Genomic DNA, 20,466 nt, shown 5'->3' on the forward strand with positions numbered 1-20,466 from the left:
ATTCCCATGCGTCCTCTTACCTTTACAAAATTATTATTATTAAATGACAACATCAGTCCAATAAACCGTTTGGAGAGAAATTGACTGAAATGCTGCAGAGGGCGATGCTATTTGAGATATTTTCCTCTAACTTGCTCCTCCTTTTTAGTCCCCTCTAAAAACTGGACGTCACGACAAGTTTGGAAGTCCTCCGTTCGCCTTCACAGGGCAATATAAACGTCCTCGTGCGAACCGCGTGGATACTAAGGATATCGCAGTATACCATCATAAGGAATACTGAATGAACAACCGGACGCATTTACATATATTGGACTTATTTTTTAAATAAATAGTTTTATTACATTTTATTAAAGGCTTTATAGAGATACATTCGTTTAGCTTTTTTTTGTTTTTTTTTTTTTTTTTTTTAACTAGCTCCATGAACAAAATATGATGAATATTTTTGGGACGTTGATGTGATTCTGGGGGATTCATCGCTCAGTGGTTTGAATAAGCTGTCTGTGAATAAGCAATTGTAGAGAAATGAGGGACCGACACAGCTGTGGACGCCAGAATTAACTGGTGACTGACTCCGAAAGGTATTTGTTCAGTATCCTACATTACGGTTGTTCTTCATATAGGCTACTTAACTTTTACCAATCAACAGCTACCTATGTTTTTACAAAACAACTTGTTTTTACAAAAATATTTTTTGGTTAAAAAGTTAAACAGGTAACAAACACGATGCAGTTAAACGTTGAGAAAATGTAATTAATTTCAGAATATTTCATTAATTTGTTCATTTAGGGATGCTGTCTTTTATCCTAACGCAAATAATAAAAGAATGTCGTATGCCTGTGATAAATAATATAAACAGAAACGTAAGTAGGCCTAGTAGGCTACATGCCGTATTTTTGTATATTTCATTCAGTTGGCTATGTCTTCTGAGTAGATCTGGGCAAAATAATTTAGTCAGTTTAAAAGTTTGAGCTGAATGTTTTGGTTGTGTGCTTTATTGACAGCGTTAATATGAAACCAATGAAAACTCAAATCAAAATGCAAACCGTGGACTGTTTTCCACTGACGGTGCTGATGTTGATGGCGACTTTCATTGACACCAGCGTCGCTTGTCCGCGTCTCTGTGCCTGTTACGTTCCCACGGAGGTGCACTGCACCTTTCGCTCTCTCGTCACCGTTCCCTCTGGTATCCCCAAACAAATTCTGCGCATCAATTTTGGGTAAGCGCCAACCACTGACCGTATTAAGAACTGTTTATTATAGGCATCTTTTAGTTTATGTAAACGCGTGATTGGTGTATATTATGATGTATGGTTAATTACAACTGATGAAAGTCACTTAAATACACACACACACACACACACACACACACACACACACACACACACACACACACACACACACACACACACACACACAACCCCACACCTACTACTGGGTTGGACTCCCTTTTGCCTTCAGAACTGCCTTAATCCTTTGTGGCATAGATTCAACAAGGTACTGGAAACATTCCCCAGTGAGTCTGGCTCATATTGACATTTGTCGGCTGCACATCCGTCCGTGATGTGAATCTCCCATGCTCTATTGGCTTGAGATCTGGTGACTGTGGAGGCCATGCGGGTACAATGAACTCATTGTTGTGTTAAAGAAACCAGTCTGAGATGGTTCACGCTTTATGACATGGCATGGTAACCCGCTGGAAGTAGCCATCAGAAGTTGGGTACACTGTGGTCATAAAGGGATGGACATGGTCAGCAACAATACTCATCATTGATTCAATTGGTACTAATGGGCCCAAAGTGTGCCAGGAAAATATGCCCCACACCATTGCACCACCACTACCAGCCAGAACCATTGATAGAAGGCAGGATGGATCCATGCTTTCATGATGTTGATGCCAAATTCTGACCCTTCCATCCGAATGTCGCAGCAAAAAACAAGACTCTTCAAACCAGACAATGTTTATTTCAATCTTCTATTGTCCAATTTAGGTGAGCCTGTGCGAATTGTAGCCTCAGTTTCCTGTACTTAGCTTACAGGAGTGGCACCTGGTGTGGTTCTGCAGCTGTAGCCCATCTGCCTCAAGTTTTGAAGTATTGTGTTCAGAGATGCTCTTCTGCATGCCTCGGTTGTAACGGCTGGTTATTTGAGTTACTGTTGCCGTTCTATCAGCTCAAACCAGTCTGGCCATTCTCCTCTGACCTCTGGCATCAACAAGGCATTTGTGCCCACAGAACTGCTGCTCGCTGGATATTTTCTTTTTTTCACACCATTCTCTGTACACCTTAGATATGGTTGTGCATGAAAATCCCAGTAGATCAGCAGTTTCTGAAATACTCAGACCAGCCTGTCTGGCACCAACCATCATGCCACATTCAAATTCAAAGTCACTTAAATCACCTTTCTTCCCCATCAGCCATCATTCTTCCCCAACATTATATATATATATATATATATATATATATATATATATATATATATATATATATATATATATATATATATACACACACAGTGCCCTCCATAATTATTGGCACCCAATAATTTTTCTGCATACTCAGCTCTTGTGTTACGCCAGACCCACTTACAGCATTTGTTGCCAAAAAGCTCTATCTGACCAAAGCACACGGTCCCAGTTGAAGTTCCAGTACTGCTTAGCAAACTCCAAACGTTTTCGTTTATGATTGAGAGTGAGAAAAGGTTTTTTCCATGCATGCCTCCCAAACAGCTGGTTGTTTTGGAGACTTCGTGACCCCAAGATGCTACCATTTGTTGCAGTTCTGTAACAGTTAGCTTTGGAGAACTTTTTATTTCTCTTATCATCCTCCTCACTGTGCGTGGTGGCAAAATAAACTTGCGTCCTCGTCCAGACTTGTTTACCACTGTCCCAGTTGTTTTAAACTTCTTAATAATTCCTCTGACAGTAGATATGGACAGGTGTAGGCAAGTGGCTATTTTCTTGTAGCCATTGCCTGACTTGTGAAGGTCAACACACATCTGCCTTACTTGAATGCTATGTTCCTTTGTCTTTCCCATGTTGAAGAGAAATGGCCTCTGTGTCACGTCATAATTATACCCCAGGGAAACAGGAAGTTTTAAATTGCTAATTAATCTACATACTCTGATTAACTTCATGAACTACTGTAGAAGTGACAGAAATTCTTTAATTACATTTATTTCCTAAGAATTGTTAGGGGTGCCAATAATTGTGGAACAGGTGATTTTATGAAGAATAATTATTTCTTAGTCAGGGATTTTATTTTCCCCCTTAAACTTCACTTGAGTTAAAGGTTACATTTTTCTACAATTGTCAGTGTAAGAGTATGTTTCCACAATAACAATTTAATTAGAAGCTAAAGAACACATCTTAACCAGGGGTGTCAATAATTATGGAGGGCACTGTATATATATATATATATATATATATATATATATATATATATATATATATATATATATATATATACACACACACACACACACACACATAGATAAAGAAAGCTTAATTATTGATTAAGATACTTTCCATTTCCCAGGTTTAACACCATCACTCGGATTACAGAGCACTCCTTTGCTGGATTAAGGAAACTGGAACTTCTGATGATGCATGGGAATGATATCCATAAAATTCCCAATGGAACTTTTCAAGACCTGCTGTCCTTGCAGGTAAAGAGCCACCTTTCAGTCTTTGTTATCAGTCTAAATAGAGAGGAATCTCAAAAGAAAACGTATTTGTACAAGAAATTCAGCATATGCTTATACTTTGTTTATTATATGCAGTAATAACTGTCAAGCCTACTCTAGGGATGCTATGTTTCTAATTATAATAATAATTTAATAATAATTTCCACTTCTATAGCGCCTTTCAAAGTACCCAAGGACGCTGTACAGAGAAATACAAAAAGAACAGACAAAAAAATAAATAAATAAAATAAAAATAAAAAAGTAAAAATAAAAAAATCCCATAGAACAGACCTAAGTTGAGGAAGTTATGAGAAAATGTTGATTAAATGGATGGGTCTTTAGTTGAGTCGTGAATGTGTTAAGAGATGGTAAGAGATGGAGGGAGAGGGGAAGAGAGTTCCAGAGGGTCGGAGCCGCCACACTAAAAGATCGACCACTCATGGTGCTCAACTTGAATCTGGGAACAACTAATGGTCCAGTGTAAGATGACCGAAGCCAGAGAGTAGGGACATAGCGGTGCAAAAGATTAGCCAGGTATATGGGAGCCAAACCAGAGAGTGCTTTGAAAGTAAGTACTAGAATTTTGTACTGGATACGGAGACTTATCGGAAGCCAATGAAGATGCTCTAGGACAGGTGTTATATGGTCGTACTTCCTTGACTGGGTCAGAACATGAGCAGCAGCATTCTGAACAGTCTGAAGGGACCGAAGAGACTTAGAGGGGAGACTATAGAAGAGAGAGTTGCAGTAATCTAGTTTGGAAGTGATAAAAGCATGAACCAAGGTTTCAGCAGATTTAGGAGTCAGAAATGAACGTAGGCGGGAGATATAACGGAGTTGGAGGAAGGCTGACTTAGTTAGTGAACGTATCTGAGGTTCAAATGAAAGAGTCGGATCAAACAGAACCCCAAGATTGCCCACAACAGGTGATGATTTGACCGGCATACCAGCAACAGTAAGCGATGTATTGGCAAGGGAAAGGGCCACAGACTTAGTGCCAATAATAATAAACTCAGTCTTATGGGCATTTAATAAAAGAAAATTAGCATGTAGCCACAGGTTGAGTTCAGATATACATTTAGTGATGGATGGGGGTGAGAAAGGGGCATGAGGCTTAAAGCTGAGATAAAGCTGAGTGTCATCAGCATAGAGATGGTATTTTAATCCATAGTGTCGTAACAACTCACCGAGTGGCAGAATATAAATAGTAAAGAGCAGTGGTCCTAGCACCGAGCCCTGAGGAACACCCTGAGCAACCGGAGCTAAATCTGATTTACAATTACCCAAGCGTATGAACTGACATCTATCCGAAAGGTATGAAGTGAACCAAGAAATAACGGTACCAGAAAACCCAAGATCACGGAGCCGTGAGAGCAGTATTGCATGATTGACTGTATCAAAGGCAGCAGTGAGATCGAGGAGTAAAAGAAGAGAAGCATGGCCATTATCAGAGGAGAGAAGAAGGTCATTTAACACATAAACAAGAGCAGTCTCAGTGCTGTGCCAAGCACGGAAACCATAATTGAACTTATCAGCTAATTTATGTACTACTTCATAAGCAGACTCAGTTGGCTTCCATTAAGCAAACACATATACAAAGAAAGAAAGACATTGACTGCACACCACTGCTACAGAGTGAATGAACAATGAAAATGCTGCTCCAATACTTATACTTATATGAACTGGACATCCTCTGAATCATAAATGCAATCATCAAGATCAGGTTAACACAGCAAATCCACCAGTGTTAACGCTTTTGAATTCCTTTACGATCTAGTTAGACCATGGGTGCGAAATTTGCTCTGAAGTAAAAAATGTGTGTGCTATGTCTCTTTCCCCAGGTGCTGAAAATGAGCTACAATAAGTTGAGAGTAATTACTGGCCACACCTTTTTTGGACTTAGGAGCTTGATGAGACTGCACCTGGACCACAATAGGATAGAGTTAATTCACCCAGATGCCTTCAATGGGATGACATCACTTCGCTTGCTCCAGCTGGAGGGGAACCACCTGCAAAAACTCCACCCTGCTACATTCTGTACCTTCTCCCTGCTACAGCACTTTCCAGTCTCTACCCTCAAACACCTGTACCTGTCAGAGAATCTCCTGACATCCCTGCCCAGGGGTATGCTGACGAGTATGACTCAGCTAGAGAACATCTTCTTGCATGGTAATCCCTGGACATGTGACTGCAGGCTGGACTGGGTCCCAGACTGGAGCACTCGCAATTCAGGCAAGTACAATGTCATTAAAAAGTCTTGGTCTACATTTTTGTTGGTTTAGTTTTATTTTAATTTTAAAGGTAGAGGAAAAAAGTGTAAATTAGTTACTAAATTTATTTTAGTTACTAAATTTATTTATTTATTTATTACTAATTTATATATGTAAATTAGTTACTAAATTATATATGTCATACACATATTATACAGTGTTAAGATGTAAGGATGTTATAAATTGTAGTAAAGTACACAAAGTTTCCAGAGATAGTTTCAGACAGAGCTCCTTCATCAGCTGTGCAAACAAAGTGCATCTGAAGTAACAGGAGGTAGTTTATAGGTTAAAAAAGAATTTTATATTTGAAAAAGTAGATGTCCAAGAGTGTATATCAGTTATTTTTCTTTATTTCCTTTTCTTTCCTAATTTCATTGCCATAACTGGCTATGTAAACAGATGTATTGTTAATGCAATATCCATCTGTATTAAAATGCCTTGCCATGGGAAATGTCATCCTTAATCCAGATGGTCTGAAGGTGTTCAACAAACCGATCAGCAAGTTTTCTCTTGCTGTCTTCAGTATAAAGCTGATTAAATTTATTGCAAGTAATATATTAGACGACTCCTGCTGTGATGACAACTGATCCCTTTGTGCTAGTTATTTTAGTGGTTGTGTTAATAAATGTACATGTAGCACATCTAGATTGGTTGCAGGCTACAGTACCACAGTTAGTAATTGAATGGTCAATTGTATCACTCTTGATGAGCATGTCTTTGATGTTTTTGTCTCATTTATAAAAGATGAGTGAAGGATCCTAAAAATGAATGCAGTCTCTACATCATCTTGGTGATTTCTGAAGAGTTTTAGTATAATATTATAATAATATTGTAATAGTATAATATTCGCCACTGTTTTATTTGTAGGATGATAAGTCAGCACGAAAGAAATTATTGTCTTAAAAGCAGATTGTTTATAGGTCAGTGCATTCACACTCTGAATAGGCAAAACATGAGCAAAACTTCATCTAGTTTTGAAAATGTTCATGCATTTCAATACTTTTCTGTCAGATGCCTTCATTGTCAGAGTATTTGTAAGTAAAGAGTGGGCTTTTTGCAGTCCTTTTGGAATGCCACTTGGTTTGCCATGCTGAAAAATATTTTAAAGTTTTATTGAACATATGTTTGGACATTGTTCATGAATAGCAGAAGTAAAGTAAATTTTTGCTTCTTTTCTAGGGGTGATGAAATGTAAGAAGGACAAAGCATATGCCAAAGGTCAGCTATGTCCAATATGTTCCTCACCACATCAGCTGCAAGGCAAAGAAATCTCTGAACTGAAGGCGTTTCAGTGCCTTGGACCAGTAATCAGTTCTCCAGAGAGGGATGTTGCAGCAGAAGAGAACTTCAGTGAGCTGCTATCACTAAAGGAATTCAGACAGCCTTTTGGAAATGTGACACTGAAACTCTTTGATGAGCATGGCAACAAAGTTGACTTGATCTGCCGAATTCTGGAACCAGGAGAGTCCACAAAAATCACATGGAATTACACTAAATCTTTGCAGATTGTAGCTAACATGACTCTGTCTTTTGACCTTGAATGTCCAATCAATCAGGGAAACTATGAAAGTTTATGGAGACTTCTTGCCTACTATAGCGAGATGCCTGTGTACCTCCGAAGGGAGATAATGCTAAGCAAAGAGCCTGAACTAAGCTACAGATACAGGCAGGACATTGAAAGAGATGCATACTATTACACTGGAGTTCGAGCTAATGTTTTATCTCATCCATCATGGCTTATGCAGTCATTTCTGAATATCCAGCTGAATAGGCCCTATTCCACATCTAAATCTGTAAAGCTCATTCTCACAACCCAAATGTCATCCACCACCGACAGTGCAGAGGCAAGACAACACAGGAGATCATGGGTTATTATTGATCACCACAACATGACCCAGACTACATTTAGTTCTGTTTTGGGTGGTATGATTGAGATGGATTGCAGTGTGCAGAGTTCTGGAGATCCATCAATTTTGTGGATGCTGCCTGATGGCTCTAAGCTTAAAGCTCCTTTCAGCAGCCCAAGCAGTCGGGTGTCTTTGTCTGCCAATGGCAAACTCCTCATCAAAGTTGTCGAACATTCAGATTCTGGTGTGTATTACTGCATTGCTGAGATCCAAGGAAATGTGGACCTTCTGCCTTTTCGTTTATCTGTTGTAGATTCCTCCACTCCTCCTGTAGGTGGTGAGGTTGGGATTGCTATAACAAAATTTGTAGATGAATCTATTTCACTGCCTTGCCATACAACTGCAACACCAGATGCAGTAGTAGACTGGATATTTCCAGATGGCAGTGTGATAAATGCCAAAGCAAACTCGTCTAAAGGATTTGTCTTCACTAATGGCACACTACTCATTCTTCATGGTAAACCTAATGACAGTGGATATTACAAATGTGTGGCTTTGAATCAACATGGTGTAGATTCTCTGGCTACAAAGCTCACAGTCATGAGAAGGCAAGAAATAGAGCCCCTCAGACAGTATCGCATGAGACCTCAGTCTGCAGCAGGCTTGTCTACAAAAGTCAAAACATTTTTGGAGGACACTGATGAGTCATCAGGTGATGCTGCTGTCCAAGTAAGAATGCCATCAAAAAGGCCTTTTACCAACCAAAGGACGGGGCCACATTCAAGGCCACATTCATTCAGGAACTCTCAACGAAGGTTTCCAGACCTTAGAAGGCCTATTAGGAAAGGCCTATTGAGAGGACAACAAAGAAACAATGTACTTGAGAAAAGGAGAAATAGTAAGACATCAAAAAACAAAATAGACCCACAGAGATGGGCTTACATTTTGGCCAAAATCCGTGAAAAAAACTCAGAAAAAACCACACCACCTAACTTGTTCCAAAGCATGCCTATACCAAGAGTTCAGACTGCAAGCCCTAACATAAATAATCAAGGATTTTCTGACAACACAGAAGGATCATCTCCTGATGACACAAGTCTAACAAAGGAAGAGTCTAGGAGTCTAGAAGCAACTCAAAATCTAGAGGAAAAAACTTACAACACACATACCGTCACACATGCTGAAGGCCTGCTTAACTTGTATCAAATAGCTACAGCTAAATTAAGTACTGAATTAGACAGAGTAACAGTGAGACCAGACACTGCAAAGTTCACATCTGCATCCAATTATGTCACTGAGATGAATCTCTTGGAAAGAAACCATGTCAACATTTTAAGTAGCAGCTCTTCAGACAAAGAAGAAACATATCAACCAACTGAAAATATCCCAGTGTCCACAGGACATGCTGTTGTACCAGATTTAGAAGTGAAAACTAAACACAGCTTGTCAGTTGAGTCTGGCATACACTCGTACTCTGTGGCTGTTGATGAAACATATGTGAAGGCTGAAGCTGGTATTGCTTCAGTATTTCTGTTTACCACCTCCACGCCACCAGTCAAAAGTGCTCCATCCTATTTTACTAAGCCAATGGCTCCATCCATTACAGTGCCTCCAAAGTCAAGAATCTCCTGGAACTCCAGAAAGCGATTTGGAAGTAGGCGGAGAATAAACAGATTAAGGCTAAGACCATCCTCAGCTCAACAAACAAGCAGCCCACAGTTTACAGTATCCAAGGCTCATCCGCTATCAGTCAATATAACAACTTCCTCATCACTAGCCCAAATCACAGACATCTATTCCAGTGATAGAGATATTACTTCCCAGAAACCCTTAATGCATAGAACTATCCGTAATGAAACAAATTACTCTGTCCATGATCAGAAAATCAGTCTGCTTGCCCACAAAATGAATGGAAGTGAATATTCCACCAACCAGAAAATTCAACCCATTGCAGACCTCTTAGAATACAGTTCAGTTACCCCAATTATCCCAATTATCCCAACAACAGTGTCTATGGTCACATCTTACAACAGAGTTGAAACTACAGAGGATTGGAGAAATGAAAACACAGCTCTTGGAATGGTCAAGACAAATAAGTACATTGCAGAAGCAGTTCCAACACCTGAGCTAGACCACAAAGCCGTGACTCTGGTGGCTAGTCAAGACAAGTTTGTACACATATTTTCGGCAGTGAAACCATTCCAGAAGTCCATTGGTATTGCTGATTCAAGAGACACCAGCCTCACATTGAGCCCTGATGTACCTCTAACGGAAAGCTCTTACATATTTGAATCAAACACAGGCAAACACCTCAGTGAGGCTTACAATTCTGAAGTACACAGTTCTGTTGCATCTGAAGATGACATTGGGGTTCCTCCAGTCAGACCACTCCCTTCCTCAGCAATATTTCCATATAAAGACATTAACGCACAAAGTTCACACCAGGGCACTAACATTAAGGAAAATCCACTATATACTTCTCTATTTATTCCTACAAGACACATACCAGAAAAACACAGCTCAAACTCAACACACCACAAAGTCACCACAAACTCACAAAAACCTACCACTCAAGATGAACAAAATGCTATCTCTTCCATCATTACAAATCCAGATTTAGAGTTTGGTAAAGGAGAAGTCCTGTTGTCTTCACTTGAGAATACAGTTAAATCCACTGGTATCACTTCAACAATGACTGGTTTTTCTCCTACAACCATTCCACAACTATTAACAGTATCAACTGCAGTAACAGCACAACCAATTTCAGCTACAGCTATTCTGACAGAACAACCTACAACAATGACAAAAGCAGCATTTCCTACAACAGTTGCAATGCCTACTTTTGTTACTACTGTGCTTTCTACAACTTCCACCATCAATTCAAATAGAACATCAAAACCCAGTGTGCCAATTACAGATAATAGGATTCCACTTTACTCAATATATCCTATGACAAACTACATTCCTAACGGACATAATGGAAGAATACCTAATTTGAGGTATCACCCCGGTCATAGAAATCCAATTATTATCCATAGTACACCATCAACTAACAATTTATCAGTGGATTTCAGAACCGCCAGTACCACCAAATCAACTACTGTGTCATCTAACACATCTAAAACCACTACTGAGTTATCAACTACAAGTTCCACCCTTCTCCTGAGTACAATCTCCAAGTATAGAAGTGGAATTCAGATGAATACTGCATCTACAAACAAGCAAATATATGTCATGGTCTCACCTGCACAACTCCCAACTGTTCCTGTCCTGAGGTCAAGGCCAAGAATAACCAGCTTTAATCCAAGCACAATCATGGTGAATGCTGAAACCGATGTGCAGTTTCAATGTGAGTCTGTGGGAGATCCTAGACCTTTTCTCACCTGGACCAAAGTCTCTACAGGTACAAACAGATATTTAATGAAACAAGATTATTGTTTTTTTATATAAAATTATGTATACTGATGCACAAGCAATTACAGTAATTATTAGAATTTCTTATTGGATTGTGTTTAGGTCTTTAATCTGTGAGTTTGGTTTTTCCACTAAGAGTATTTGTTGTTTGTTCAGTTTTACACTAGGGATGGAGGATGTTGAGACCGAGGAGTAATTTCAAAGAGCATGTTTATTCTGCAGCTTAGCGTGATAGTGCTTAGCACACTACACAAGACAGACAACACTTACCGTACAAAAACACAGTGTAGTGACTGGGCCTCAACAAAGACAAGCGACAAGCACAACAACAACAAACATTAAATGCTCTAACATAAAAAAAGACACAAGTGTAACATATAATGGTAATGAAACAAGTAACAGGAGCAACAATGGAACACACACACACACACACACACACAGAACCATACCCACAAACACACAGACACAGACACAGACAACACCGAGAGAAAAGTCAGTGGCAGACCTTGACACTGAGCGTGTTGCACACAAGCTATAATCTTGTGTGCTCCAAGTTCTGCTCCAAAGGACAATGAAGAATCCATAATCAGTATTGGAAATATAAGTCAGGGGAACTGTCTCTTATGTTTCTCCTACATTACACAAGGAGAATTTATCTGAGTCCAGAAGGACTGATTTAGGGCAATAATTTATAGCTGTGGATGTTGCAATACAGTTACATGTAATGTTTAAAAAAAACTATGACTTATGGGGCAGGAATATTACATATTTAATGACATTAGTTTTCCTTATGTTCCTGTATTTTCAGGAGCTGTCATGTCAGCGAGCACCAGAATCCAGCGGTTTGAGGTACAGCCCAATGGAACCTTTGTGATTCGTAGCGTCCAGCTGCAGGATCGCGGCCGATACCTCTGCACTGTTCAAAACCAATATGGTGTTGATAAGATGATGGTTACTCTGATGGTTCTGGCCCAGAAGCCCAGGATGTTGTTGCCACAACAGCGTGATGTGACAGCATACCTTGGAGACAGTGTCAATCTTGAGTGTCAAGCACAAGGCCTTCCTAGCCCTTACACCAGCTGGATGCTTCCCGACCGGACGGTGGTTCACACACTCAGCACTAGTCAGCAGAGAATCATGCTCTTAAACAATGGTACACTACAGATAAAGCAGACTAGTTATCCAGACAGGGGAGTCTATAAGTGCATAGCCAGCAATGTGGCAGGCACAGACACTGCAATAGTCCGGCTCCATATTTCCGCTCTTCCACCCATGATCCAACAGTCGAAGGAGGAGAACTATAGCATCTCTGAAGGTCAGACTGTTCACATCCACTGCAGTGCAAAAGGAGCCCCCATCCCTGCAATTCGGTGGGTCACTGCCAGTGGCATGCAAATACGCCCTTCCCAGTTCATTAATGGCAACCTATTTGTTTTCCCCAATGGGACACTTTACATTCGTAATTCGGTAGAAAAGGACTCTGGAACATACAAGTGTGTGGCCTTAAATGCTGTGGGTTCTGATAAGAGGAGTGTAAGTCTGTTGGTGAAGAGGAATTCATCTACAGCCAAAATCACCTCCACCTCTCCCCAGAGGGTGGATGTCAGCTATGGTGGCTCTCTGAGTCTGGACTGCAGAGCTTCAGGTAACCCTGAGCCCAGGATCATCTGGAGAACTCCTTTGAAGAAACTAATTGATGCACATTACAGGTACATTGTCCTAAAATCAGTAAAATCACTAGGTAGAATTTTTAATTTTTCTAAACATCCATATAATTTGAGGTTGCAAAAATCAAGCACAGAAATCAAGAACAGAAAATGTTTTTACTTTCAAATCAACAGCATGTAGTATAGCATCAAAATAATCTCAATAATATTAATATATAACGAATATTGCAAAGAAAATAATTTCCAATGATTTGCTTCAAAGAATAGTCAGATATGGTAAAACTAGAATGCAGTTTATGATTGTGATCTAGAGCATATAACTCTCATAGCTGCTCACTTTAGACACTAATGTTCTTGATGTTCAGGTCTGTTTAATGTACAGGTTTATCTTATCTAGATTTGTCTGGTTTTGAATGGCTTTGATTCCATGAAACTACAAATCTATGGAATTCCCTAAATCTACGAAATAACTATATTTCAATAATAGAACAGAATAGAGACTTAATGTGCTGAGCAGTGATGCTCATGTAATTAATGGTCATGATGGCCAAATTATTATTTTCATGTTCTTCGAGTATTTCAGGGCCCTTGAATCCATTCCATTTCTTAGAATCAGAATTAATGTATGATTTTTCCTGTGGTGTTTGCCTAGCAGATCAAACAAACAGGGGAAATGTGATTTTAGTCACTGTATTTTTTTGTGCTAAAAGGGACCATCTTAAAATTAAAACAGTGTTAATTTGTGGGTGATTTTAAAGCATCATTGATTTATATATATATATATATATATATATATATATATATATATATATATATATATATATATATATATATATATATATATATATATATATATATATATATATATATGTTTGTAGCAGTTATAATATCATAAGAGAACCAAGCAGAGAACCCAGCAAAATTCACTTAGCAGAATGTAGAGCAACAATTTGCTCATCAGAATTTCTGGACTGAAATTTAGATGTCAGTGCACCATCTGTTTTAGGTTAAAAAGTAAATGCCTCCACCTTGATTCCAGCCAGCTGATTAAGGACTCCTGTCCATATTCATACTCCCTAGAGTTAGATAGCTTGGTCAGAAGTGATTGGGTTCATCTAAATGTCACAGAAGCAAAACACATAGAACCCCTTTACATTTAGGTTCATACCATTCCAACAGCAAAACTCATCAAACTCGTCCAAATTTACACTTCTACCAAAATGATTCCCATGCTATTTTGCTAGATGTGTTTACATGTTAATCATGTCAATTTTATTTTCTGTAAAGCATAGTGCATAGGTGCAGTTGTACAAGTAAATTTATTCAACTACAGTTAGTACTGTTATAATGCTGTCATTATTCTTATTTTCCATTTTGTGTGCTAAGCACAACGTTGTAGAGAATTCCTGTGATATTTGGAATGTTTTCCTGTGAAATGAACTTATGATAAATTTGAGTATAATACACAAATGCTCCTTTTTAACCTTTCATTTTTGTCTTTCCAGCTTTGATCACAGAATGAAAGTCTTTGGAAATGGAACTCTTAGCATTAAATCAATTACAGATAAGGACCAAGGAGACTACCTCTGTGTGGCCCGAAATAAAATGGGAGATGATTATGTTCTCCTGAAAGTAAACGTCATGATGAAAGCAGCCAAGATTGAGGGGAAGCAGCTAAGCAACCACAAGGTGCAGTATGGAGGTGATCTTAAGGTGGACTGTATTGCCTCAGGGCTTCCAAACCCAGAGATTCGATGGAGCCTTCCAGATGGAACCATGGTTAATAGTGTCATGCAGTCAGATAATAGTGGGGTGCGGAGAAGAAGGTACGTGGTCTTTGACAATGGAACTCTCTACTTTAATTACGTAGGTTTGAAGGAGGAGGGAAACTATACATGTTATGCTGAAAACCAGATGGGTAAAGATGAGATGAAAGTCCAAATTAAAGTACTGGCAGAAGCACCAACTATTCGCAACAACACATATAAAGTGTTTAGAGTGGCCCATGGTGATACAGTGTCAATTACCTGTAGCGCAAAAGGAGAGCCTTCCCCATCTGTAACATGGCTTTCCCCAACCAACCACATTATATTGTCAGCATCAGACAAGTACCAGCTCACTACTGATGGAACTTTGCTTATTCGGAAGGTTCAAAGATTTGACAATGGAAACTATACCTGTACAGCCAAGAACACAGCAGGAATGGACAAGAAGGTGGTCCATGTAGAAGTTCTGGTTTCAGTCCCTGTTATTAATGGACAACAAAGCCAGATTAGTATAAAAGAAGAGATTGCCAAGAAGGACCAGCAGGTTCTCCTGCACTGCAAAGCTGAAGGAACACCAGCTCCACAAGTCATGTGGGTGCTACCTGATAATGTTGTACTACCAGCTCCATACTATGGCGGCAGGATTACTGTGCACCATAATGGCACCCTGGACATTCGCTCTTTGCGCAAGAGTGACTCCGCTCAGCTGCTCTGCATTGCTCGGAGTGAGGCGGGAGAGGCCAGGCTTCAGGTGCACCTCCATGTAGTGGAGCAACTGGAGGAACCACAGCTGAAAAACTTGGCTGCAGAATCTGTCCAGCTTGTAGATGGTGTGTCAGTGACCTTAAACTGTTCTATTGAGGGAAAACCTACTCCTGAGATAACCTGGATCCTGCCCAATGGGACATCCCTCCAGAGTGGGACTGATTTTTTGCGTTTCTACCACCAGCTTGATGGATCTTTAGTTATTAGAGAGCCTACAGTCTCAGAGGCAGGAATATATCGGTGCGTGGGAAGCAACGGCGCTGGTTATGTAGAAAGGACGGTAAGGCTGGAGGTTGGCAAAGAGCCCCACATCAGTAACAAGTACAGCTCACTAATCAGCATAATTAATGGGGAAAACCTGCAGCTGAACTGTCAGTCAAGTGGTAACCCATTACCCAAACTAACCTGGACCCTTCCAAGTGGAGTTATTCTGACCAGGCCACAGAGAATGGGACGGTATGCCATTTTTGACAATGGCACACTGGCCGTCCAGCAGGCCTCTGTCTATGACAGGGGAGCATACCACTGTGAGTCTACCAACAAATTTGGATCCTCGTCTCTGTCAGTTGCAGTAATTGTTATTGCATACCCACCACGCATTACAAGCGGACCAGCAAAGGTAACTTATACCAGGCCTGGCATGGCCATCCAGTTAAATTGCATGGCCATTGGTATTCCTAAGGCTGAGGTGACATGGGAGATGCCTGATAAAACTCATCTCAAGGCTGGATCCCAGCCTCGTCTGTATGGTAACAGGTATCTCCACCCACAAGGCTTTCTAGTCATTCAGAATCCATCCAGCAGGGACAACGGTTTTTATAAGTGCACTGCCAGAAATGTAGTCGGTAGTGATTCCAAAGTAACATTTGTTCATGTGTTCTGAAAGAAAATAATAGGTAGGTACATGCCCAATGAACTGCGATAGTCTGAATACTGTTCACAACAAAGATTTATTTTATAAATACAGAATTTGTTGATTTATTAATTTCTATTGATATTCTTGTAAATAGACTATTAAAGCTGAAAATTTAGAAAATCTGCAGTGAAAAGGCCAGCTCTGACGACTGAAGCATCTCAGCCTACCACACAAATATAACTACAAGGAAGATGTATAAGATATATGATTTGGAGAGATGTGCGCCCAGGACACAATCAGTGATATTGGGTTCTAGGATTAAACCCAAATACTTTAAGTGTGGCACATGCTAAGGTTGGTGCATTCTAGATGTGATTTTTGCCCTACATAAAATGTCAAAATGCCACGTGCAAATATATTATCGGGAACAAAAAGAGATCAGCAGTGTCCACTGTGTGATGTTCATTACTATAACTGTTTGCATGCATTAAATTCTAAAGGTTATTTTTTATAGTGACTTATTTTCTACTGAGAGTGATCTGATACTTCTGATCTGATCTGATTTTTTTTTCTAAAAACATGCTAATGGACAAATGACTGGGCATTTTTTCAGAAGTTAGATAATTGTTTTTGCCTTCATGTTGTTTTGTAATAACACTGCCTCCTTCGTAACTTATTTGTCTTTAAAAGACTCATTCATGTAAGCTGTTGACTATATTGTTTGTGAGAAATACATGGCTGTACTTCTATATTTCCAATAAATAACAGAACAATTAAGTCTATTAATTAATTAGTGTATATGAAAATAACAGTATGAGACATTATGACAGAATATTGTTCTGAATTCATCAACAGTATTTGTGATTCATCATAAGCACATAGAGTATCTATCTTATTACAACTTTTATTACTGTGAAAAGGGATATTTGTATGAGCCTGACTCATACATAAATTGTGCCTCAAGGAATGGAATTCTGTAGAGAAATCTAGCAACTCAGCTCCATAAAAGTGATCAAAAGCCCTCTGAAAAGTTCCATATAAGCTGACAATGCCTTTCTTTTTGTGGTGTTAGGATAAATCCAAATTGTAAGAGCTCACATTAAAGAAAAGTGTCATAAATGAATGTGAGGAAGGGTAGCTGAGGAGAATGCTGTGATATCTGAGAGGGTGTGTGTGTCCCATGAGTCCCATAATCTTTACAACAGCAACTGTATCTGCACATTCAGTGCAGGAAGCTTTTCAGCAGACCATCAGAGCTGGTTCTGTGCTTCTGGAATGGCTTTGCTGCCTTCTCCTCATGTAAAATGGTATTTTTTGAAAATGGCACATCAGAAATTTAAATTAAAGTTAGTCCTCCAACTAAAGAAAAAATAAGGTCATAATATTTAGTCATCAAAATTTTCTTTGGTAATTTCATGGCTTTTCATTAGGTTTGTTATGCAGAGATTCTTTCCTTTGCTGTTTTGGACTTATCACTAGATTGCACTTTGGAAACTGCCCTTAGAAGGGACATAGGAAGGATGTATCCTCAATACAGTTTCACTGATAAACTCAGAAAGCACAACAGGGACTGTACTAGTCTATAGATAGAAGACATTGAGCAGTAGTAGAAACAGTTTAGGTTTAAAAGGAGCTTTGTCTGTGTTGCCCTTTACCTTCTGGAAAGGTGGAGTTATTACGGAACACATTCAATGGTCTGTTTTTAGTGAATGTTAGGTTGGACCAGACCACCATGATGATCTGCTTTCAGAATCTTCGTGTTTAGTTTTATTTGTCTCTGAGAGCAAAAAAGGCAGAACCTGGAAGACATGGCACCGTTTAGTGTTTTCCCTGAACTACTATGTCTGAGCCAGTCTAATAATTATCTTGGTTATTTGCACTGCCACAGCCTTCCAGGACTCTGGGATTGTAATGCTAGCAAATACTGAGAGATCACACATCTGCGTGATTGCTAAAAGTAACTTATTTATTAGATATCTTCAGCTCACCTACCAGCCTGAAGGACAAAAGGTGTGGGTGAAATACCATCTCAGGAATTAAAGCTTATTCCCATTTTAAAGGTTGCTACATTTGTTAATATCACAATGGTTTCAGCATTGGCTTGTGGTGTACAGCAACCAACACTGCAGTAGAGAGGTACAGAAAGACATGATGGGTTCTGCTTGTCTCTGTACCCAGGTCCACTGTGCCAGGCAGCAAACACCAGACATGGCAATGGAGCTATGTGTAATGTGTAGCCCCACCCCACTGTCAATCACCTCCCTGTTGATTCTCCTCTTCCATGTTTTTTCCTATCCATGTGCATTTTGTTTACTTTTATTTTCACGCCCCTGTTTAACCTCTTTGTTCTTAGCCATCACAGTCACCAGCACCTTGTTTTAACCTTTATTTGTCTGGTTACTTATACCCCGAAATTCTTCCTTGTCTTTGTTGGTCATCGTCTGTTTGTGAATTCGTTGTATTTCCGAGTTCTGTTATTTTTGTATATATTTGTGTACGTTTAGCCATTTTGTTACCTTTGAATCTGTTTCGTGCTCGCATTCATGTCAATACTACTGTTTCGTGTTTAGCAATTTAGTATCTTCTTAATTTCTACGTTTAGCTATTTTGTGTCAGCCCAGATATGCATTCTAATGTTACTCCTGTGGTCTTGTATTTAAATAGTCCTCTTGAGTTATCTCCCTGCGTAATTCTGATAATTCATGTATTCCCCTTTTCTGATGTAATGTAGGTTGTTGTGCTTAGTTAGTCTATGTTTTTATCATGCCCCCTCATCAGCATAAACGTGTATCTGCTCTTCTTGTTGGTAGTTTGTCTATTTCCTCGTCCCCCACTAAAGGCACTTTGTATTTAAGTAATAAACCCTCAGCTTCCTCGTAACTGTGTCCTCACGTGACTTCTGAGGCATTACACTATGAGAATATTGGTCAGTTTGGAATGGGTTACGCAAAAGAAAAGGACAGTCTTGTACCTTTTAAACAGGTGTGTGAGACCATAGAATGGTTGGGTATAACACCCTTGGTGTTTCGCTCTCTCCATAAACTGTTGTAATACTGTTAGCAATATTCTTCATAATATTGCATGTCTGGAAGTAAGTTGTATTTAGAGAGTTAGCATTATGAGAACTATGGGGTGTCATAAGTAGGCTTACTGTGAAGTGGTATTAATCTTATGTAGTAGTGAGCTCATAGAAACATGGGAACATACACGTCCTCTGTCTGTAGCTTGAGCCCCATCAGCCAAAAAGTCTCTAATCAAATGGTTCATCTGTTTTCTTTCAACACCTAAGAGAAGGTAACGACTCCTGAATTCTCATCTGCTGCAAGTATAGAAGAATATGTAACACAAAGTGCTGAAAGCTATAATAATGAGTTTGGAAGAACAAAAAGGACAAAAGGAAACATTACCCTTGGAAAATATATTTAAAGTTATGATGTTATGAATGATAGTGCCAACATTTGAAACAAATAAAAGCTCCAGGCTCTCCCTTTTTGTCCTCTTAATATGCCTCATACACACAAGATATTGAAGTTGTTCATGGAAAAACTAGCCTTTACAAAGTTGTCTTTGAGAGCTACAAGTCTAATATAAACCAAAGCATAACCAAAGCATAATCTAATATGAACCAAGGCCTACAGCTTTTATACAAATTTTAGAAAGGATGGGTGTAATTGAGCATATCAGTAGGATCTGTAGAATATTGTTTAATCTGAACAGGGGAAATATGTTTTTAATCTTTAAACTGGAGTGCTATTATTCATTACCCCAAATCCCAGATTAAAACCCTGCCCACCAATCAGCAGGGTTCAATCTATTTCCAACAATACACATCACGGAACATACAATAGTAACAGCATGGGCCCAAACAAAGCCAGCAGGATGTTTCAATAATTCTCTGCTTTTTGTTGCACTAAACAAGTATGAAGGTTTTTGCGAGCCTTGCCAGCATGATCCATAATGGACAGCATCTGCAGAGTTGGGTTATTCTTTAACTCATATTTTCAGACATTACATTACATTAAAGTCAATATAACAAAGTCTTTGTTAAGTAACTGCATGATTTTCACTTGAAATATAAGAACTGCAGGTATGTACTTTGTGCTGTATATACATTTGTGACTGCAAGTTTCAGCTGTCTGGAAGGATGCATTTTGAAATAAATTTAAAGAAGTCTGAGATATAATAATGTCCCCCAAAATA

General features: G+C 39.2%; 1 protein-coding gene across 1 annotated transcript; it reads left to right on the forward strand.

Annotated features, from left to right (window-relative positions):
- The first annotated feature begins 215 nt into the window (after positions 1 to 215).
- On the forward strand, positions 216 to 19,400 carry mxra5b (matrix-remodelling associated 5b). Its single transcript, XM_077002002.1, has 7 exons — positions 216 to 578; positions 1,002 to 1,217; positions 3,534 to 3,663; positions 5,523 to 5,913; positions 7,131 to 11,201; positions 12,021 to 12,921; positions 14,385 to 19,400. Exons 2-7 carry the CDS (start codon positions 1,009 to 1,011, stop codon positions 16,291 to 16,293), a joined length of 7,611 nt encoding a protein of 2,536 aa, XP_076858117.1. The 5' UTR covers positions 216 to 578; positions 1,002 to 1,008; the 3' UTR covers positions 16,294 to 19,400.
- The last annotated feature ends 1,066 nt before the right edge of the window (positions 19,401 to 20,466 follow it).

The sequence above is a fragment of the Brachyhypopomus gauderio genome, chromosome 4 (assembly GCF_052324685.1).
Source record: "Brachyhypopomus gauderio isolate BG-103 chromosome 4, BGAUD_0.2, whole genome shotgun sequence".
Lineage (NCBI taxonomy): Eukaryota > Metazoa > Chordata > Actinopteri > Gymnotiformes > Hypopomidae > Brachyhypopomus > Brachyhypopomus gauderio.